Below are 22971 nucleotides of genomic sequence, written 5' to 3' on the forward strand. Positions count from 1 at the left end.
TGTGTTGGATAGGGATGATTATGTATCCAACCATTGCAAATACCCAACAAAGGATAAGAGTGGAAGACAAGCATTGGCACCTTCACGAAACTTGTGATCCAGCCAAGGATACATAGTATTCACAAGCTGACTTCAGGAAGGGCAGGCACTTTTAAAATCATTGTATAAATAAAAGAAAATGAACAACTGTTGGTTCCCGATTTCATGTCTGGAAACTTAAACATCTTGAAGGTGGAAACAGGCTCTCTATCCCTGCGATCATCTTACGACTTCGAGTCAGAAGACCTGGGTTTTCTACACCTTCCCCCGCCCCCCATCCGGTCCCTCTTTCCCCAACCCTAGCTGTAAGACTTAGGAATAATCTCTCCGGGCCTCAGTTTCCTCTTCTGTAAAACGTGAAGGGGCTGGGCAGCGCGCTCTGAGGATTCATGGCCCTGTGCGGGTCCCCATTGTGACCTCGCGCGGGCCCCCCCTGGGGACTTGTCGGCCAGAGCCAGGACCAGCGCCTTCGCCGGAGAGCAGCACGGGGGCCTGGCCCAAGCGCACCCGGTGTTCCTGCCACCCTTTCTTTGCCTTGATTTACCTCTGAGCAAAAACAGGCGCTCTCTCTCTCTCTGTGTCTCTGTCTGTCTGTCTGTCTGTCTGTCTGTCTCTCTCTCGTTAGGGAATGACTAGGGGGTGGGAGGGCAGTCCTGGGGCTCTGGACATTCCCACCTCCAGCCCCTCGGACTGCCTCGGACTCTCGAAGCGTGCCCTTGTGACGCGTGTGCAAGAAGTGTGTGTCTAAGAGCAAGGAAGTCCCTAGTGATTCCTGTGCGAGAAGCGTGTGTGTGTGTGTGTGTGTGTGTGTATGAAAAGAGGGTGGGTTGTATTTGTGTGTGCGGGCAAGGAGTTCGCTAGCGACACTCGTTCTACAAATTTGAAAAAAGGGTGTATGGGTGTGTGTGTGTGTGTAAGGACAAGGAGTTCCTTGGTGACGTCTGTGAGACAAGTGTGTGTGTAAAACGGTGTTTGGAGGGACGAGGAGTTCCCTTGTGAGCTGGGTTCGAGAAAAAGTGTGTCAAAAGAGAGCGTGTGCATGAGGGACCGAGAAAGTGCATTTCTCGTGAAGAGGAAGAATGTGGGAAAGGTGTGTGGGGGGAGAGCGCGGTCATCGTGACTGTGTGTGCTAGGGACCTCTCCCTGACATGTGTTAGAAAGGAGTTTCCCCAGAAGAGGGAATGTGCGAGAGAGAAAAGTGCGCGTTTCCAAAGATAGTGTGTGCAAGAAGCGCACCCTTTGAGGCGTACTTGTAGAAGAAGAAGGGAGTGGGAGAGAGTTGTAGCATACGCGTCACCAAGGAACCCCTTGTCCACACACGCACACACCCATACACCCTTTTTTCAAACTTGTAGAAGTGTCACTAGCAAACTCCTTGCCCCCTCCCCCACAAACACAGCACACTCTCTTTTCATACACACACACGTACGCTTGTCACACACGAATCACGAAAGGGAGGGAACGAGAGAGAGGGAAAGAGGGAGAGACAGAGAGAGAAGAGACAGAAACAGAGACTGAGAGCGCGCCCTAGTTAGGTAGGGGGCTGTGGGGTATGGACATTCCTTGGAAGTTTATATATATGGGGTGACGGGCTGCCCCGTGATGAGGGGATGTGTGAAAGGGATGTCTGTCGGTCCTCTTTGACATAGCTCTGTGTGTGTGTGTGTGTGTGTGTGTATGTATATATATATGTATATATATATATGTATATATGTATATGTATATATATATATATATATATATATATATATATATATATATATATATATATATATATAGAAGGGGTGGGGGTGGGGCCTGAGGTGGTTTTCCTCCAGATGAGGGAGCACGTGTGTAGGAAAGAGGTGTTTCTTCTGAAGAGGGCGCATGTGCAAGGGACATGTGTATGGGGGGAGTGTGTATTTCCTCCTTGACAAGGATGTGTGTTTGTGTGTTTGAATGTATGTGAGAGACCAGGGGGTGTGTAAGAAAACGGTGCTTCTCGTGTAGAGGATGCATGTGGTCTAAGGGCCATTCCTTGTGACTATACGTGTGCAAGAGGCGTTCGTCAAGCTAGGATTTGTGCGTGTGCAGTCTAGAAAGGGGCGTTCCCACTGACGTAGTGCACGTGTGTGCGTGTGCGTGTGTGTGTGTGTGTGTGTGTGTGTGTGTGTGTGTGTGTGTGTGTGTGTAGGTGTGTGTGTAGGTGTAGTGTCTTTGCCCCTCCTCCTCCCTGGCCCCTCTCCCAGCAGCCCATCAATCAGTCGGTTAGTCCACCTGGCCCACCTGAAGCCCCGCCTCCTCCGCCCTCCTCTTCCGTACGGCCTGGTCCCGCCCTCTCCCCGTCGCGTCAGGAGGGAGACGGAGCTCAGTCCCCTCGGCGCGCCTCATTCCCGCGGCTTGTAAGGGGCGGGGCCTCGGGCCTGGGCCTGACGCTCCGCCGCCGTCCCGGCGTGCCCCGCGTTGGCCAGCGAGAAGCTATTCGGTGACTCACCAGCCGCCCTCTCGCACTCTCCTTCCCCCTCCTCTCCCTCTCGCACTCACACACACCCGGCCCGAGATGGCGGCGGCGGCGGGGGACTCGGACTCCTGGGGTAAGGAGACGTGCCGGGGATGGAGTGGAGTGGGGGGAGGGGTGGCTCTGTGTCTTGACCGTACGCGACCAGTGCCTAACGTGGCTCTCCCTCCCTCTCTTCCGTAGACGCGGACACGTTCTCGGTGGAGGAGCCGGTGCGGAAGGCGGGGGGCGCGGCCGGCGGGGACCGCTGGGAGGGCGAGGATGAGGATGACGACGTCAAGGTGGGCGCGAGACCGGGCCGGGTCTGGCCCGGTGAGCGGGGGAGGGGGAAGTGTGCCATGGCGCCCGGGGCCGGGGGCGCGGGGGAGCCCAATCCCTCTGGGCCGTGGGGTCCCGATCCCGGCCTGCAGGCAGGGCGGGCCGTCGTTTTCGGATAGTGGCGCCCTTGCCTCCCCAGGCCCCCACTCCGGCTCGGGTCGCGCCGTCCCGTCCGTCCTTCCCCCTCACACCCCGGGCCACCCGGGCCAGAGACACGCGGCCGAGGCCTGCTCTGATCAGCTCCCTGGTCTGGGACTGCGGCGGCCCGACCCCATTTTGCTGAGTGCCCTTCATACCAGTCCTGGGGGTCCATCGCCCGCCGAGTAGCTAGCGGAGGTGACGGACCACCCGGTCAGTCCGGCTCGCAGGTCTGCTCCCGGATGACTTTCTGGAAAGGGAGTTGGTTGGAGGGTTGAGGCCCAGGGCATGTTCCATCTGGGAATCCTGGGGAAGAGTCTTCACCTGGCCTTCTCCACTGTTGCGGTCAGTAGTCACTCACTTTAGGGGCCCCAAAGTTTCCACTCCTGTTGGTGTATATGATTCTAATGAACAGCTGATAGGATCGATGAATTTACATATGTGGAGACATTTTGAGAGATTAGCTTCAGTCTCTTTCTTGTCAAACCATTTACCAGAGCGTTTAGAAACATTAAAAAGTGATACAGCTTCTCTCTTCTGGTGAAGGAATTAAGCAATGACATATACAAGCAGCTGGAAGAAATAATAAATGCCCTGAGTAATTCACACAAGCAACATGAGAAATGTAGAGTTGGCAGGAGGGCTTATTTATCAGTACACATGAAAAACACAAAAAACCAGATAGAATGAAAACATTTAATATTTGGATATTGGAGTGGTGAAAGGGCAGTGAGGACTCCTTTCTAAGTGATGAAGCTAAATGAGTTTATTTCATCTCTTCCCACCTGAATTGATTCAGCTTTGTTGTATATTTCTGAAAAGTGTGCCATTTTAATCATGGGGTCAGTCATGAGGTTTTAGGAAACTGTCCCAAATATTTTATTAAGTAGCCCTTAAGTCTTATGTCCAGAGTGGCAAGGGTTTAAAGTTTAATAAAGTAGTGGAGTTCTTGAAATGTTTCAGCAGATGTTTATATGTATGAAGTTGAAAGTTGAGCATTTCCCTCTTATCCTTGGCTCACTACCTGTTCAATAGATCTTAAAAAATGAAACATAATAATAATAGTGTGCACTTAAGAGAACCCTCAGGCTTTTCTTTCCTCCTGAATGTTTGGGTCTGCTTCAAGGCCCGTCCCCCCCAAATGGCCAAGCACCCTTTAAGATACTGTATAAAATGAGTATTTTTTTTTTACTGTTCTTTAGCTCTGCACAATGTCTGTTGCAATTTAGAAAAATTTTTAGCAGTGGAAGTGAGGTAAGGTTAGCAAAAGGAAAAGTTAGAGGAAAAGTTAAGAGAATTTTAAGAATGATGGGATGGGAAGAAAAGTAAAGGTTAAAATAAACTGAAAGAACTGGAAGTAAACAAAATGAGGCTGTATACTTGAACTAGCTTCTATTTCCTCCCATCCCCCCCCACAGTTATTAAACCTACTTAAGTAAAAATAAAGGTTTTTTAAAGTGACCAGAGAGTTGATGTAGGATTTGTTTTATAGCCCATATGACTGTCATTGAAAAGCAGTGATAGTATTGGACTTTTTAGTTAGACCAGGGTTCAAAGCCCTCCTGATCAGGGCAAGTCATCTTCTTAAGACTATAAATTACAGAATTGTTGCGTTGGTAGAGGGAGTTCCCCACACATACTGAAGAAATCATAGGCCCTTGATGCAATGTTGAAATGACATTTGGGTTTTGTTAACCTTTATAGAAATGTTTTTATATTCTGGTGTGTATTCTTAAAACAAGAATACTATTGATTCTACTGCATTAGCAAGATTCCTTTAATGTCTTCCGTGGAGTACTTTGGATTAGTTGTCTCCTCATTTATCTTAATTCAGTTTCAGCCTCAAAACAAAAAGCCTAGATTGGGTGAAGTTGTGCACCCATATAGAACAAGTGTTTCATTTAGCCAGCAATTATTTGTTTCTAGTTAATGTAATGTACTTTAGTTCTCTAAAGCAGGACTTACTTAGCACATTTGCTTTGATTTTGGAGCCATTCCAAAAATGTCGGAGCCAGATGAATTTGTCATCTTTCAAAGAACAAAAAAGGGGAGGGGTATAGAGGCAACATGTTGCCATTAGGCTTTAGAGCATAGTCTCAAATTAGGATTACTGGGATTATATAAAAGGGTCTTAATGGATCCTCTGAAAACAGTTAAAGAAGGAATTTGTCACATCTAAAGATTCTTGGGATCCTAAAGACTGTCAGATATGCAGTCTTCCCCACCTACCTCTCCTTCAAATGTGTACTGGGAATTGGACCCCAAACTAAGAAGTTTTATGGTATAGTAGTGATTGAGAATCCCAAAGAACCTCCGTGTTGCTCTCTACTGCTCTCTGAGCTGAATTATCCAGTGATGTGGACTACTTTTCAAGTTATTACAATGGTAAAATATAAAAAGGTACATGAGGGGAGTTTGGAGATTTTGTAGTTTGATTGTTTGTGGTTGACCCAAAGTGTTAGATGTTTTTGACAGCCTCATCACAGAAATTGTCAAGCTCTCATTGAGAACTTCTAGGACTTTTGTAGGATACAATATTGATCTGATCATAGTTCCTATTAAGTGCAGATTTTATGTTCTAACTGAAATGTATTATAGGTTGTCATTTGTATTGAACTCTTAGAAAATTATTTACATGCTAAAAAACATAAGGGTTATTGATAATACCAAACTAGAGTCGTAGATTGTCAGCTAATTGGTCCTGCTGGCACCAAGTTTCTGAAGTATAATGTTAGCCTTTGACCAATGTATGGATGCTAACTTGGTGTAATAGAAAATTATCCTTAGAAGATGCAAAGCCTGAATTTCTAGTAAAATGGGCCTCTAAACCAAAATCTGTAGTAAAACTGGAACCATTTCTTCATGAACTAGGGTTTAAACGTATAGATTTATGTTGGATTTTAAATGTCACTTTGTAACATCCTGAGAAAGGTAGCTGGGGGATTTGTAGGTGGTACTATACTCTCAGCTTTCACAGCAGACATTAAATTATATCAGATATTCTTGTCTTCTAAAACCTGTTCTGCAGCTGACTGCTTGTAGACTTATGTGGAATTCTCTGTCAGAGGGAAAGCTTGTGGTCCTTCATAAGTAAAAGCATTTATGCTAAATTTTTGGTGCATTGATGCTTGCTCTGGGCTTTGCTGGCTAGGAAGAAAGGTACATATTCCATCTTCTGATAGCAAGGGAGAAAAATGCAGGTGGAATTCTTAGGTTAGCATATGCCATTGAGATATCAACATTTCTGGGGCTAGTTTGTTCCATCTTCTTAATCGACAAATCCGTTGCCTATTGAGAAGTAGATTTTTCCCAAGAAATTTGGTTTCCCACCATTAATTTGGGGAAACTTATCTAAAGTGCATAGAACCATCTCAAGCACGGCGCTTTTTTTTCCTTGAGATTTAAAGTCATCCTGAAGAACTGATAAGAGATTCTTTCTGCTTCTCCATCTTGAACTCTTTTCCTTGCTTTTGCAAAGCAAGAACCTTGCTCTAATTAGTCTGTAATTTTAAAGTTACCAGAATTAGAAACTTCTTCAAGGTTCTAAAGCAGTCTTCTAAAGAAAGGGGGGGGGTGTTTCAGAGAAATGTGAGATTACCTGGAAATGCTAGGGAGGTGGGCATTCTGCCAAGAGGAATTTCAGTGTATACTTCTAGCCAATTCCAAATTAAATTTTTGTAGACTACTATTTGCTTATCATATTTTTAGTTCTGGCATATATAAATAATTCACTTATTTTAATGTTCATAGACTTGATTTTTGATACTATTTAGCCAATGTGAGAAATAAAGGCGTTGGCCATCGTGGAACACTATGGAGTCCTAGAGTCAAAAAGCATTTTACTTGTAAGAGAAGTTCCATATGTGTTTGTTGAAATATACAAGAGTAGAATTTATTAAGGAAAATGCCCCTTTGCCCCTTGTGTTCAACATAGTTATAATTAATCCTGAAAATATAAGTTTACAATAGGGAAAGCATCTGGAATTTGTTTTGAAACAAAGATGCTGATTTGGAACTGGGCTCAAAAAGTAACTAAACTGCATATCCTTTGACCCAGTGATATGTCTACTCAGAGTATATCACCCTCAAAGAGATCATAGAAAGAGGAAAAGGGCCCGTATGTACAAAAAATATTTGAGAAAGAACTGGAAACTAAAGGGGTGCCCATCAGTTGGAATGGCTGAACAGATAATGGCATATAAACATAATGGAATACTAGGAATTAAAAAGGGGACGATTTCAGAGAAACCTGGGGGGAGTTGCATGAATTCTGATGCAGAATGAAGCGAGCAGAACCAGGAGAACAATTTATACAATATGATATTGCAAAAACAAACAACTTTGATGGACTTAAGGTCTCTGCTGAATTCAGTTACCAACCATGATTTCAGAGGACTAATGGGAAAGCATGTTGCACCTTTCTGAGAGATGATGGATTCAAGAGGCCGAAAGAGATAGATTTTTGGACATGGACAAAATGGAAATTTGTATTGCTTTACTATGCATATTTGTTTTGTATTTTTTCAATTGGAGGGCTGAAATGGGAGGGAAAGAAAATAAATACTTGTTCATTGAAATACAAAATTTTTTTTAAGGGGGTGGGGGGAAATGGAGCTGCTAGTGAGCTCCAGGCTTATCCTGAACTGTCCCTTTTGGAATACCTGCGGTATCCTGGAAAAGTTTTTTGGTGCTTTTCAGAGGTTTGGGTTCACCTTAGAGCCCAAGAGAAAAGAGGACAGCAAGTAAAGAAATGACTATTATCCAAGTAGGAGCAAGAAAGAACATTTGTTTATCTGCTTTCATGTGTCTCAATTTCTAAAAATCCTTTCAGGTACTTCTGACTTAACTAAGATAGGAAGAGTGATTGACCCTTTTGTTTGTTCAGAATTGGAGGGTCAACTTGCCCTTTGACCATCATCACTCTGTTCCCTTAGTTCTTGAAGACTTCAGGCCAAACCCTCATAGGCTGGGAGTGGCAGCCATGCTTATCCATGGTGGATGATATTGTGACCTCAGTAGCAAATTTTGGACATACCACCAAACTAAGCATTTAAAAGGAATCGTGGTTGGAACAGAAAATATAGAAGCAGGTCTGGTGGAACAGTGAATCGCACAGGATGAGCACTCATGGATGGGTTTCAATCCGTTATCAAAGATCTCATTGTTATCTTTCTCCAAAACCCTCCCCACTCTTATTTCTAAGACACTGCTATTCTTCTAGTTACCCAAGTTTGCAGCCCTCAGTATTATCTTCCGTTTCTTGTTGTTTCTTGTTGCACAACATCTGACATCTGTCCTCTTTTTTCCAATTAAACAGCACTATCCCATTATAGCTGTACTGTTTCAGTGGCTTCCTAATTGGTCTCCCTAACTCAAGAGTCTCTATCCACACCAGTTCTCTACATACCTGCCAAAGTGCAGGTCTGACTTGTCACACATTTATTCTTCTTCCTACCATGGACACTCCATCAGCTCCCTCTTTACCTCTGCAATAAAATATAAATTTCTGGCATTTAAAGCAGTAGACAACCTGATGTCAATCTACCTTTCTAGAATCTGTATACATATTACTCTCTTTCTCGCACTCACAGAGTATATATACTCTGTGCACAGTGCAGCCAAACTGGCCTTGTAGTTACTTACACTCATATAAAACTCATACAACAAATAGATCTGTGATCTCATCCATTGGGGTGTTTGCTCCAGCAGTACAGATTGCACCCCATTCATGCATGCCCATCCCTTGTGACTGTTGTCTTTTTTCTACCAAAAGTTTGCCATAAAGGATCCACTCAGTGTGAGGGAGACTTCCTCACTTCCAGTATCACACAGGTTGGACCACTGACTGTCCACCTATCATCCTTTGCTCTTGTCACATGACTACCCTCATTATCTCTTCTTTTCATACATTTGCTTGATGAGGTCCTTTACTACTTTTCTTTGGAACTTTTCAATAGTTATATTTCTGGCCTGCTTACACCCCCCTTGGGCCTCTTCAATATCTTCTGTATGACGTTCTTAAGATCGGCAGTGGTATTCCATGTATCCCTTATATAGCAGTGCCACCGGTAAAAACGTTAGTATGGGCCTTTGCTTTCATGGGAAGCTTGAGGTCAGTAAGAAGAACTTTGCAGTTTCCTGAAAGCACTCAAGCCCAAGTTCTTTAAAGCGTCTCTTCAGACACATATTGGAATCTGGACAGTAGGCAAATGTTGTACAATTAGTCTTGTGTGGTTGGACAGACCAAATGCTTTTACTGTTCTCTTTCAGAAGACTGCAGTATTCTAGGGCTTGACATGATCTTTATAATCTCATCCTCAAATAGAAATATCTGGAGGACCTTATCAATAGAGAATTCTTCCTCCAATGGATTTCCTCCATCCCAGTGACAAACAGGTTTAGGGAGCAGGCAATTACCTCTTTTATGCCTTGTGTAATGTTTAGTATCAGAGGGTCATTAAACAGGGTTATTTCTGTTAGTAAAAGGTCTTCTGAAGGAGTCTTGAATGATAATGATAATGGATGGAAGACAGCATGCTTTTTAACAGACAGGAAAAGACTTATTTTTGATGTTGTGTGTACAGCAAAACCATTGAGTTGTTAGACCGAAGATCAGCATTTATAGAAACAGCAACGAAAGAAAAGACCAACTAATTGTTGAAAATGAAAAACGGACAACAGAAATATCAACAATACTGACCTATAATAATTTCATCAAGAAGTTAAACCATTATTAAGTTAATTACTACAACAAGGAGATTAGAAGTCAAGAAAGTGCTTTAGTCAGCAAACATCTTACATTTGCCGATCAAAAAGTGATGGTTATCAAAAGCAAATTAGATTAGAATATAAACTCATCTGCAAAATCTTGTGAACGATGATCAGTTATAGCATTATCATTTTTCAAAACAAGCATGGAGAATAAAACCAGCTTAATAACATGTGGCAGGATATCCAACTAAGCAAAGAAATCCCACGAACTTTCAAGGATAAACAAGGACTACAAACAGAAGAAAATGGAAAAGATTTGTAAAAACCATTTCTCTAAATTTTTCTCCATCAAGGATAGTGTAAACACCTCTCTAGGCCCCTTATATTATATAGTACTTCAAGTGCTTATAGAGGAGATAGAAATGGAGAACAAAGATGGGGAAAGTAACCTGATTCGACCAAAGAATATGGAGATCCAAGCTAGAGGCAGTAACAATTGTGAGGACATTGAAGGACTGATTTACAAGGTACCTGAAGGAGAGGAGAATACTATCTGCACTGTCTGTGCTATTCAGTGAGTACTTGCAAATTGTTGCAAGATACCAAGGGAAATTGAACTAAATCTTAAAAATTAGTGGAAAATAGAGACTGCTGAATTAACATTAAATAAAGGGAGCAGAGATGTGACTGAGCTTGGCACAGCTATGAAAGAGGATTTCTTATTCGTGAGCTCTATGTTATGAACTTTCAGGCGAGCCCTGAAAGTTTGTAAGACTAAAAACACTGCAAGGGCCAGAGGAGTTGGAACAAAACCTTTTACTTTTCTTCAACCTTTGTCTAGATTCTAGAGAGCTCATAGTGAAGCCAGGGAACCCCAGTTAAGCCTCAAAATGGACATCATAGGCCTGTAATATACTTGCAGCTTTTTCATACTCATATTGCCGAAATCCATAACTTAATTTGCCTAGCTGGGTTGTTTTGATTTAGGCCTTTGAAAACCTGAGTATTTGAGAGAGGTGGGTGATGTAAAGGTTGAGTGTTGTGAATAGTTAAAATAATGATCAGCTAGTTTGCCTGGAATCTGTTTAAAACTATGACTTTTTTTTTTTGGTCACAAGGTGTAAAAGTAGAGTTCTAAACTGAGCATACCACAACTAAGTGGCATCACCTCATAATCAGACTATTTGATCATCTAACTATAGGTTTTAGTGAGAATTGAAAAAGCAGTCCCTCTTGTTTGGCTTGTTTTCCTAGAATGCATTTAGATTTTTAGTTGTCTTATAAAACGAGCTTAATGTCAATGTTACAGCATATTACTTGTTCAGGCCTTTACCAGCAATTAACTAATTACACCTTTCATTCCTTGTCTTTCACCTTAACTTTATTAGATTTATCACTGTTTGCCCAACTTGAAGGTTGGCCATTTACAGACTTGCCTCCCTGCTTCATAGTTAGTGAATAAATATTTGTTAAGGCAGCTGGAGATACAAATGGAAAAAAGAAAATCTCTGTCCTCGAGGAACATACAGTCTAATGGGGGAAGATAAAAGAAAGTAAAAAAGTGAGGGAGGGTAGGATAGAAAAATCAAAGAAGTCCAGAGGGAGTAGCTAGGGGCAGAGTACTGATGATGTTATGTTAATACCAAGGCTGATTTCATTCTATCAGGATAATGCTGTTTCCCAGTGATAAGATTTCTGGGCACATGGTCAAAGAAGTTCAAAAGGAGAGTAGCTAGGTGGGAGATAAAGAGATGTCTATATTGTTGTTCAGTTATTTTTGTTATGTTCTGGAGTCAGGAAGACGTCTTCCTGAGTTCAGATCTACTAGCTGTGTGACCCTGGGCAAGTCACTTAACATGGTTTGCTTCAGTTCCTCTTCTGTAAAATAAACTGTAGAAGGAAATGGCAAACCACTCCAGAATCTCTGCAAAGAAAACACCAAATGAGATCAACAGAGGGCCAGATACAACTGAAAAATAACTGAACAACAACTTCCAGGCCTGGTGCTCTAGGTTTCCTATCCTCTGGTGCCTAGCTGCCCTGTCTATGTTGGGCCACCTCTAAGTGGAGATTGAGGAGTACATGGCTGCTGCTCTTCAATCAGTGGCTACTGATGAAGTGTGAGTACTAAGGCTGATTAGATTCTTGGATGATGTTTTTTCTCAATGATGAGATTGCTGGGGGCAAGTTGGAGGAGTCAGAGAAGTCCAGCTCAGTGATGGGAAACAAGCAGATGATATATACTAGTCTCTCACCAGTAGTTACAGCTTTGCTCTCCTTTTAATTGTGCCAGATAACAATGCTATTTTTAGTTCTAGGATTGCTTAGTGACTATGCCAGGACTGGAAGTGACAAATTCAAGGAGACCTTCCAATATCCTATCCAGGTTTAGGAGTGATTTTTGATAATGAATAGCTTTTGGCATTATAATTGTGACCTTAAGTATTACCACATGCTCAACTTAAGTATTCATTTTTAAATAGGTTAAATAATTACAGTGGCTTGCAAAGCACTTTGCATCAAATTGTGTTATATAAAATGTCTCACCCTGAGAATTGCTGTAGCTAAAAATGTTACCACCAACTGACCAACTTGGTGATGAGTTTCTCTGAGCTTAGCTAAGCTGGACTACAAACATTTCGGGCCTATAAAATATTTTGAGTAAATGACAATTGTCTAGGATTTGGAAATAACTTTTCTTTAGGGGTGTGTGTGGGGGGTGGGTTTGTATGATGGAATTTGACCTGTTCTGCTATATAAATGTCAAATGTTTTCTTTAAATGAGAAGGTTCAAAATATTTAGGCCATAGCTAGGTTGTCCAGATTCTTAAGATTCAAGACATATTATGAATCAGTTCAAGAGACAGGCTGTTAACTTTGGCTTGATTGTCTTAGCTTAATAATTCAGCTAATGCAGGTTTTTCTCTTTAGGAAAACTGGGATGATGATGATGAAGAAAAAAAAGAGGAGACAGAGGTAAAACCAGGTGAGCCATTGGGGCTCCCTTCCATTCTTGGTGAGGTGTCTTGGTGACCTTCCAGAGTTATTTACTGGCTTGTAGTAAAAGTACCCAATTGTAAATCTTAAAATTTAGAAATCATCTTGGGCGCCCCTCCCTCCCCCAACATACTTTCTTGCTTATAATCTCATTTTCTCCAAATGCTTGATGTTTGACCTTTTCAGGAAAATAAGTTTTTCCATGTTCCCATTTAGTACAAAGTCATCCTTACAGACCTGGAGAGGATTTTAGGCTCTTGATCTTGTATGGTGTCCAGTGTGGGTTCTACCCTTATTTCATAAGATGAAAAACTGTAGGATTATGATGCTGTGGTATGCATTTATAAAACAAAAGAGTTGTCTGATTGTAAAGGTTCTCTATTGTTTTTAGAAACAAAAGTTTCAGAAAAGAAGAAAATAGCAGAGAAAATCAAAGAGAAAGAACGGCAACAGAAGAAAAGACAAGAAGAAATTAAGAAAAGGGTAAGTACTTGGTATTCGAGAGCAAAAACTTTCATATCACCAGTTCAGATATTGTCTAGTGGGTTGTGGAAAAAACAGCCCTTCATTTCAAGTTGATCCTTTCGGAAGTAGATTTGCTTGAACTTAGTTTTCAGTTCTGGAAAAACACAGAATTCAACATTTTCACAGACCTTCTGGAACAGTCATGACTAGCTATTCAGTAGTCTGCCATTGTCTGCAGTTCTGGCATTTATGGTTCATTATCTGCATTGTGCTTGCTGAGTGGAATGTGAAAGGCACCTATTCTGTGATTGATATATACACATACATACATACATATATGTACATAAATACACTCATTGATGTATCTTTATTCTTTGGTCATTGGAGATAGTGTTAGAAATATTTCAGAAATGCTTTTGGACAATTTATATCTGTAAATGTAATTATGAATAAAATTATAACATCCCAGGGAGTAGAATCATGTAATTAAAGGTATAATGTAAAGCATTCCTGGTGCCTTGACCCTTTCTTCTCTCATCATTGAGATCAGAATAAATTTGTGATATTTTGACATTGTATTTGTTGTCTCAATCACAGTACATGCTGAAGGAACTTTAATCTTATTGTACTAAGTCTCTTAAATTCAAATACTCTCACTTCTGGTGATGGGTAATTATAAAAAGTAGTTCAGAATCCAAGAGTGTTGTGGAGTCATGATTGTCCCTCTTTCTTTCTGGATGCTACATATATATAGCATATCTATCATAGACCTATGTCTACATGGATATCTTTTACATTCCATTCAGCTAGACAGTATAAAGGCCCACTTGGTGCCAAAGCTATAGATATCATTGAATTATTAAATATTCAGGTTTTCTAATTTATTTTAGTTGCCCGTGGCTTGTTTTCTCCAATAGTAACAAAATGTTGCAGTTGTACTTCTAGGGCATTTTTCTGAATTGAAGTGTTGTAAACCACAGATGTATAGATATCATGAAAGACATGAACTCTTTTCTCTTAAACAAAATATTCATACCTATCTGCATTATAGTTGGAAGAGCCTGAAGAATCTAAAGAGCTTACACCAGAAGAACAATTAGCAGATAAACTACGGCTGAAGAAATTACAGGAAGAGGCAGACCTGGAATTAGCAAAAGAAACCTTTGGTAAGCTGATAGCACACACCTGTCTGTTATCAGACCAAATCTGTCTGATCATTTACACAGTGATATTAGGGGAGCATTCCTTTCGCTGGAGATCTGAGTCTAGTTTATTTAAATATTAGCCAAAGTTTTGGCCTACTTTGAGATCTCTTAGATTTAGTACTTTAGATGAATAATCTAGTTTCAAATTAACTATGCTTTGGGCACCAAATGAAAGAACATTAAGTAAAAAGGATCATTGGATTGAAATGCAGGAACCTGTGTGCTGTGGTCACATTTGTGTGTAATTGTTTAAAAGTTGCAGGTGCATGAATGGAAGGTGTGTTGCTTTAAAAAAGCTTAGCTGGCAACAAGCCTGTCTATCTATTCTGTTGTCTTTGCTACAAAAGATGCATGAAAGTCGATTAGTTCAGGGGATTTCCCTCTCTTGTCTCTCCCTGCTACTAAGTCTGCTTCCTCCTTTTGCCACCATGCATTTGGTAGGGGAAGAAATGTTCAAATCTACATGGCGTAGATGTGACTGTAGCCATAATCCAGGAGCCTGTAGAAGGATCGCTCCCCATGTTCCTTTGCTATACCAGAAACTGTAAGGGAAATTGAGGTACAGGTAGAACAAGACTAGCAGCTACAGAATGAGCTATTGCCCTCATTTCTCACAAAAGTTAGCACATTTTTGCCACTTCCGTGCTTGATTTAAGCAGTCTCAATTGGTTCTGTGAGAATATATCATCTCTTCAGACTTAACATTCTAGAACTGAAGTCATTTACCTCTTGAAAGCTGCCCTTCCTCCAAACTTTGTAGTTTCTGCTGATGATCCTACTAGTCACCATGGCCCCAAATAAAAAAACCTTTCTTTAGTCCTTCCTCTTTCACCTTCCATATCTAATTTCCAAATTCTACTACAATGTCTCTCATTGGTGTATTACTTTCCATTTATTTTGCCACGAGTCTCAGTTCAAACTTTCATCTCAGACGATGTAAAATCTAACCTGTTTTCTTTTATAATGTCACTGTTTTTTTATAATCTGATTCTGAATTTTCTTTTCCCTTCTTATTTCATATTATTTGATTCTGAATTTACTTACATTCTTATTTTATATCATTCTTCAAACATTTTCATCCATACTATATTTCTAACCTAATATCCTGATCTTTCATGCCTAGAACACATCCCTTCCTAATGTCTCCTTATTGAAACTTTAATACTTTACTTGAAGGGCCACTTCATGAAACCTTTCTTGATAACACTAGGAGACATTGAGTGTTCCTCTCAGAACCTCTCTTTATCACATTCATTTTTATGAATTCTTTATGAATTCATCTTTTTATGATGAATTTAATTTATTTTCATCATTATGAAATCTTATCACATTTGTTTTATGGTAATTTGTATTTATATCTTAACTAAATTATAAGAGTCTTGAAAACAGAATTCTTGTTCATCTTTGTCTCTCTAGATGATACTTATTAATAAATGGTTGCTGAATTGACTAGCTGAGTTAATTTGAAATTCCACACCTTGAGTATGGGATGAGGTGTCTTTTAGGTACATTGTTAGCATTCTTGTTACTCTTATTATTTTTCCCCTGCTGTTCTATCTGTTCTTCAGATTGGTTAGCTCAAGGATAGCACTAGATTTTGAGTCAGAAAAGTTGAGGTCAAATCCAAGTTTTGATAAGTTCTCTGACTCTAGTATTGAAGTGACTTTACCTCTCTCTCATGGCCTCAATTTTTTTCATTTGTAAAACGAGGAGGATGGAATAAATGATCTGTAAGTGTTCCCTTCCAACTCTTGAATCCCATAACACCATGAATGATGCAGAGGGGGCTGATGAGTCAGTCACTACTCTCTTTTCCATGGAAAATGCTTTAGGTAATTGTGAACTCTGATAATTCCACTAAATTATCGTGGACATTCTTGTAAACTAGTGGTGTCAAACTCAAATAGAAATGGCCACTAAACCATACATAAAGATCCTTGTGGGCTGAATGTTGACTCATAAAACTACACATTATCTGTTTAATTTTATTTTTATTTTGTTAAGAGATTTCCCAATACATTTTTATCTGGTTCAGGACACTTTAGGGGAGTGTAAGACCCTATTTGACACCTCTGCTGTAACCATAGTGTAGGTTGGTAGCTTTAAATCACCATCTAATTACAGGCAAACAACATTATTTTACACAGAATCTTAAGGAATACTTCATTTTCATGGTTTAAAGTAATTGCTGATAGGATTTTTTTGGGGGAAATGTACAGGTAAAAGGCAGAAAAAATCCCACACTAAGTACAATGTTTTAGGGAGGCAAAGTAGGTATAGTGGAAAGAAACACTTAGTACATCAGTCAGAAGTGGTTTTACCATTTACCCTTATGTTATTTCACTTAAAATTTCACTGTTTTTGTGAAAGCTTTGTAAATTGTAGCTTACTATCATAATTACAAATTATAATCTGTGTTATTTCATACATTCTTAATTTTAAATTAAAAACCATGGCATTTTCTTTTTCCCACATACACCCACTCATCCATCCCCCCACACCCCCACTCATCCATTTTTAACCTGTAGAGTTAGATTTCTGTTTTCAGAGAACAAAGACCTTTACTTTTTTTTTTTTTGGAAAACTATTCTCTGCTTTACTGGTTTTTTTTTTTAACTCCTCTGTTTACCTTGGGCTATATGTACTCACAGTCAATGTGAATAAACGTATCCCTCTAATTTGGTGTTTGTGCAACTGGTAAGTTTGTTCCTTAACTAGCATTTTTACTGTTATTTTCTCTTACAGGTGTTAATAACACAATCTGTGGTATAGATGCCATGAACCCCTCTTCAAGAGATGACTTCACAGAGTTTGGCAAGTTACTAAAAGATAAAATTACACAGTATGAAAAATCTCTATATTATGCCAGTTTCTTGGAAGCATTAGTTCGAGATGTGTGTATTTCACGTAAGTAACATCTTTGGCTCTTTAGAATGATTTTAATCAAACAATAGCATGAGAATATAGAAGTGATTTTGATGACGTAAATCTGACTCGGTTAGGGTTTATTTTAGGAGTCCTGTACAAACACAGCCAGGAGCAACAGGTGGCTGTGCTTGTGGCATGTTGCTGAAGTCAGCTTGTTAATTATGTTTTACAGTGGCTTCCTGAAAAGAAATCTTGGTGTCGTAGTAGCTAATAAAACATTATGCGTGTTGTTTTTTAATATAATTGTATCTCTTATGTTGACTTCTGAGAAGAAAGGAGGGTGATAATAAGGGTCAGTGTTTTGGAAACAAACTTTTGGATACATCAGACTGAGACGCTGGTTTCTGGGTCATATTAGCCATTGTGTCCCGTTTGATCTTGATAATTCAGCATTTTTTTTCCTCCCTTGAACAACGGTAAAAGAAAATGCCTTTAACGTTCAAAATTAAAGGAAAGCAAATTCTCAAATTGGCCATATCCAAAAACATGTCTCATTCTGTTTATCTTGATGTTTCATGTTCAAACCTTTTATCACTTCCCCCAAAATGCTTTGCAAACTAAAGTTTCTTTTTTTTTTAAAGTGGAAATTGATGACTTGAAAAAGATCACCAATTCATTGACAGTGCTATGCAGTGAAAAACAGAAACAAGAAAAGGTAAGTAAAAAGATAGCTGTGTTTTCTTGCATGAACTGTAGCATTTCTGAGTTCTTACATGCTTAAAGATTTTTTTAAAAAACTGAGTCAAAGATAGGTATCTGATCCACTTTCAAGAAGGAAATCCTAAACTGAAAAGAAGTTAACTCTCTCAGTTTATTACAGTGGTATGAAATCTCACCTACACAGAAGTTGGCAGAAAATAGTTTACAGGTGTGGCTTAACACTGCACCTGGCCAGAACTTTCTTGTCAGTATGTTCAAATACCCTGATGGTGTCCTGCTTTAACAGAACTCTACCTCCAAGCATCAACACGTAATGTGGAGTACTTAGACCTGCCATCTCACTAAATGCCTCCATTCCAGTATAAATTGTGCACATTTCAGGGTCTTAGTTAATAGAGATTGTCCTAATTTGAAGTCTGGCAGCTGGCATTTTTCTGTGAGCTGGAGTAGTTAACAGGATTTGAGGTACCTAAGTGCATTTTGTTAGAGAGGTAATTATGTGGGTAGTGGCTCAAAGTAAGATTCCTCTGACACCTGAGGCATAGGCGGATAGAAGCTGCCTCAGAGTGGATTCTTATAAAACAAATACTGAGTTAATTGAATTCTCTCTCATCTTCAGCAAAGCAAAGCCAAAAAGAAGAAGAAAGGTGTGGTTCCTGGAGGGGGATTAAAGGCTACAATGAAAGATGATCTTGCAGACTATGGTGGCTATGATGGAGGATATGTGCAAGACTTTGAAGACTTCATGTGACATTTCATCTTCTCCCCATTGTCTTCTTCTGTTGCCCACAGTCCCTTGAACATGTAGCACAACTTCCTTTCCTTTCAGTTCTGCCAAATGCTACAATCAAAAGTGCAGTATCTTTGTGCTGGTTACTTAACCCCTTGACACTTAGGTGCTAATGCAATGGGGAACTTAGTTCTTGTTGCCAAGGGGTTAAAATCGGGAAAACTCAGTTGCTACTAAATCACAGTAAAAGAAATCCTAATAATGTTGTCATTGTTGCTATCTGGTTCCAGGCAGCAGAGTCACTAAATTGGAAACAATAGTTGCAATGTGACAAAAAAAAGTAGTATTTACCAGCACCATTCAATAATACAGCCTTAACCATACCTCCTCGAACTACTTCATATCTTGTCAACAAAAGCAGTTTGCAACAAGGGCATGTGGGTGTGCACCTAGTATTAAAATGGCTTTGTCTTAAGGTAGAGCGTGAGGATTTTAAAAATACATTGCAAAGAAGACTGCTTATTTCAGAGTAAGGATACTGTGCCTCAAATGGCTACTTGTTCGACATTTTAAAAAATTAAATGACCAAAAACCACCAACCTTGAAGCCGCAGAGGTAATGTCTCCATTATCGCATTTGACAAAATCCAACTTGTGGTATTTCGAGTGTATAAACAGTCTAGTTTATATTTACCGGAATATTTCTACTGATGCAGCTCTTAAGAGGAGGGAAATTCTTGACCTGTTTTATTTGCCTGATTGAAAATATCTGAGAAACAAAACTTTCTTTGTTCTCCTAGGCTGAAACAACAACTTTCACAGGGTTTTGGCATTTCCTTTCCTTTACAAACATGCTTAGCAAACTGCAACAGTTACTACAGTTTGGTAAATTGTTATGTTAACAATTATGACATCTGCAATGTTTTATAAAGCAACTAATTTAATAAAAATCACTATTGTGAGGACTTCATTTTGTGTATGAGCTCCCAGGAAACACTTAACTGTCCTGATGCTGACTTGATTTTTCAACCTAAGTTTACCTTTGAAGAAAAGTATATCAAGTGGAGAGGGTGGAACGGATTTCCCTTCTTTAGTTACAGAAGCCCAACAAAGATTTGTTTGTTGCTGCTTTATAAGGACTCAAGCCATTAATGTGATATTGAAACTCTAAAGTAAGGAGTACTTATTCCTACTCTGATACTTTGGAGAATTTAAATGCTTAAATGCTAATCTCTACTATTTTTAAGAAGCATTTTTTTCACTGAGCCCTTAAATTTTAAGCTCTCGGCAGCTTTACAGGGATGATATATGTGTATAAATGCCTATGAACATTTATGACAGAAGTATAATTTTCACATTTTTTTTCTATGGCCTCTGAAGCAAAGTGGGTATTGAATTGAGTTTTGCTGTCATAGATTCTTAGGTCTTTGTAACAAAGAGAGGTAGAACACAAAAGTTCTGCCTTTTCTAGGTTTTTTAATGTCACAGGGACATTTCCTACGTGGCCTGTTTCAAAATGTGCTAGGAAAAGACCACAACAGCCTAGCCTATATAGGCAAGGGTTCATAACTGTTTTTGTCGTGGAACCCTTTGGCAGTCTGGTGAAACCTATGGTTTTCTCAGAACATTTTTAAATATCTGCAAAGGAAACTTGAAATAGTTGTTAAATAATCTTGGTTATGAATTCCTTAAAACTAGCTGAGGCAGGGACAAAATGGCAAAATGGAATCGCTTTCTCTTAACTGCATGCAATGTGAAGGAAACCACTGCCCATGCTTCTGTAAGACACTGGGTGAAAATATGTAATGGGAAGGCGTTCCAGTCTTGTGGCAAAACCATAATTTCCAACACAAGGTACAAATGGTTTTCAGCTATATAAAATTTATTCACAAGTATAATTTTTAGTAAGTATTCTACTCTTTGACATGGTCTGTGGGTCTTAGAAGGGCATTAGATCTACTTTCACTTTATAAAACCATTCTCTGGCTCTTGGAAGCAGTTTCTTCTAGAGGGTGACAGAAAGATGCATACCTACCCAACCTGAATAGTATACCTTTGAATAAAATCTTCATTATTAGAAGTATCTGTCTTGTGGGTGATATGTAATGGATAACAGAAACTGTTCTGTGTTAACATACCAGGGCAGTTCCAGGTAAGTGCACTACAGGGCATGGCCCACTGCAAGACATGCTGGTAGACAAGTCATTTCTTCTTGGCCTTGCTCTAATTTGCTAACATGTCATTCAGACAACATCCGGTCTGAGGCTCCTTGAGAAGCTTATTTACAACATCATAGAACTTGTGCTCATATGCCAGCTTATAATGCAGGTAGACATCTTCACAGTATGACAGTAACTTTTTCATGTTCTTTGTAACTGTTTCAGTTGGCTGGTGCTGTTTAAATCTAAAAGAAACATTAACATGAGTGTGTGTATACACATATCCATACATATATACACAGACACGTGTGTGTGTGTGTGTGTGTGTGTGTGTGTGTGTGTGTGTGTGTGTGTGTGTGTGTGTGTGTGTGGAGAGAGAGAGAATGCGTTTTCACAGATAAGAGCTGAATGAAAATGCCAGCTAGCTATATTAGCTACCAGGGAAGTCACTCTTGGACTTCATTTAAAAATTAGTGACAATGCCATCAATATTTAAAATGTATCTCAATTAGAAAATGGGTTTATTTTCATTAAAATTTTTAAAATTTATTTGGTAAAATATACATTACTAATATAATTCAGCAATAGTTCGTCTTTTCCAACAAGCTGCCTTTTTTAAGTACAAAATGCTATTTAGTCATTTGTACAGTCACAAGATATGTATCTGTTATGTATCTGAGGCGGTTTAGGTCAGAGCTCTTTTAGCAAATTTCTTTTTGTCCTTCACCTGAAGGGAACGTCACCAAAAGGAGTAATTTTTAAGCAGTTTGTTTACTTATTTTGCGATTGACAAAGCAGCCTGCTTTGTAACACTTACTTTTTGGAAATCTCTTCAAATACACTGGTTTTTAATAACCTTTGATGCTTAAATTCTTCCAGGTAATTGAAGTCACCTTTTAGAATCACTTGTTGATAAAGAATTTCAGCCCAATCTGGAACAAAGTCATAGGCTTCAGCTACAATAGAGGCCTTAAAAAAAAATGACCAGAAAGTTTAGAACTAAAGATATTTAATCAGTTTGAGGTTTTTATTCAATATAAATTAATGCCAAATATCTTTAATTATTTTGATATTAAAATAGTAAATGGTTATTTTTAAAACTTCTATAAGCTGTAACTGGATTTCCCTCTTCTGCTTTTCCATTTAGCAAAAATGCTTTTATTTAAAGTAAAAATCTTAATTATGTGTCAATTCATTTTCTTCATATGCAAAACAAGAAGGCTGGACTAGATCTCCAGTATTCCTTCTAGTTTCTTAAGGTTATGTACTTCTGATCCCCAAAGGGAAAGTTTTAATCAAGAGAATCCACAGCTTCACATGACCTAACAGGCTTTTCTGTCTTCCCTATTCAGTTATTATTCCAACTGCCAAGAAGCAAAATTCATCTCATCGTCTCCTTTGCAGGGAAATATAGACATCAATACCAGGAAAGAAAGGAACAAAGATCTGTATAATCCATGCTTTCTGGTTCCTGGATAACAGTTATGATTGCCACCGAGAATAAATTCTGAATGAAATGTTTACACTACAAAGTGCAAGATCACAGACTCTGAAATAGAAGGACAGATCCTAAGGGAGACTGGATTAGTTCTAGAGTACTGAGAGCAGACAAGCTCACCTTATACAGGGCATGAAATCCCCCAGTTTAACCTCTGCAAATACTCAAACTATCCTCACAACAGAAATATTCTCATGTGAAAAGGTAACTTCTCTACATGAGAGTGGGATGAATGAAGTTCTGGGGATGGATAAAATGCTGAGTAATTAGAGGGAATATCCCTAGTGCACCTGGAGAGAGTTCTATAAGAGATCGGTGGTTCTAAGGTCTCAACGTCAGGCCTGGATTTTTCCTATTCCCTTCTAGACCAGAACCAGCTCTGAACATGTTCCATCTTTCAGGTTTATAACTGCAGGAGGAGGCCAATGATGACTGGAATTGTCCTTCACCTTATTTTAGGACAGACACCAGGGAACTTCTGTGTCCCCAAAGGCTAAATGATATATGGGGAGAGGGGTGGATGGTGTGTGCATGTTGGATAGAGAGGCAAACCAAGGTACAGGGAGAAAGGAAGTGTTGAGCAAGAGGAAGACAAAACAAGGTGCAAAAGTCTTTGGAGGGACAAAG

At 39.7% G+C, this 22971-nt stretch overlaps 2 protein-coding genes across 6 annotated transcripts in view; one reads left to right on the forward strand and one right to left on the reverse strand.

The window, feature by feature from the left end:
* The first annotated feature begins 2320 nt into the window (after nt 1–2320).
* Nucleotides 2321–19657, forward strand: EIF3J (eukaryotic translation initiation factor 3 subunit J). Its single transcript, XM_021009277.2, has 8 exons — nt 2321–2612; nt 2720–2817; nt 12635–12689; nt 13092–13183; nt 14217–14331; nt 17116–17277; nt 17880–17953; nt 18578–19657. The coding sequence occupies exons 1-8, from the start codon at nt 2579–2581 to the stop codon at nt 18707–18709; spliced, it is 762 nt and encodes a 253-aa protein (XP_020864936.2). The 5' UTR covers nt 2321–2578; the 3' UTR covers nt 18710–19657.
* An 891-nt stretch (nt 19658–20548) lies between these two features.
* SPG11 (SPG11 vesicle trafficking associated, spatacsin) overlaps nt 20549–22971 on the reverse strand; it is a 79036-nt gene continuing 76613 nt past the window's right edge. For 4 of the 5 annotated variants that reach the window (XM_078151380.1, XM_021009216.2, XM_021009217.1 and 1 more), the window contains 2 exons: nt 21664–21815; nt 20549–21091 (listed from right to left, as the gene is read on the reverse strand). In XM_078151380.1, the coding sequence (XP_078007506.1) occupies nt 20911–21091; nt 21664–21815 (333 nt within the window). In that variant the 3' untranslated portion in view covers nt 20549–20910. Of the gene's footprint in view, nt 21092–21663; nt 21816–22971 lie in introns of those variants that run through there. The other variant, XM_078151381.1, reaches the window with a different exon arrangement.

Source organism: Phascolarctos cinereus, unplaced genomic scaffold (assembly GCF_003287225.1).
Source record: "Phascolarctos cinereus isolate Bilbo 61053 unplaced genomic scaffold, phaCin_HiC Scaffold_3;HRSCAF=262, whole genome shotgun sequence".
In the NCBI taxonomy this organism is placed as follows: Eukaryota; Metazoa; Chordata; class Mammalia; order Diprotodontia; family Phascolarctidae; genus Phascolarctos; species Phascolarctos cinereus.

What these genes read in the sequence shown, in the direction of transcription:
- EIF3J (XM_021009277.2), top strand. Translation starts at nt 2,579, where the DNA reads ATGGCGGCGGCGGCGGGGGACTCGGACTCCTGGG. An exon ending in GGAGACAGAGGTAAAACCAG is followed by an intron (nt 12,690 to 13,091) that starts GTGAGCCATTGG and finishes TATTGTTTTTAG; the next exon opens with AAACAAAAGTTTCAGAAAAG. An exon ending in AAAAACAGAAACAAGAAAAG is followed by an intron (nt 17,954 to 18,577) that starts GTAAGTAAAAAG and finishes TCTCATCTTCAG; the next exon opens with CAAAGCAAAGCCAAAAAGAA.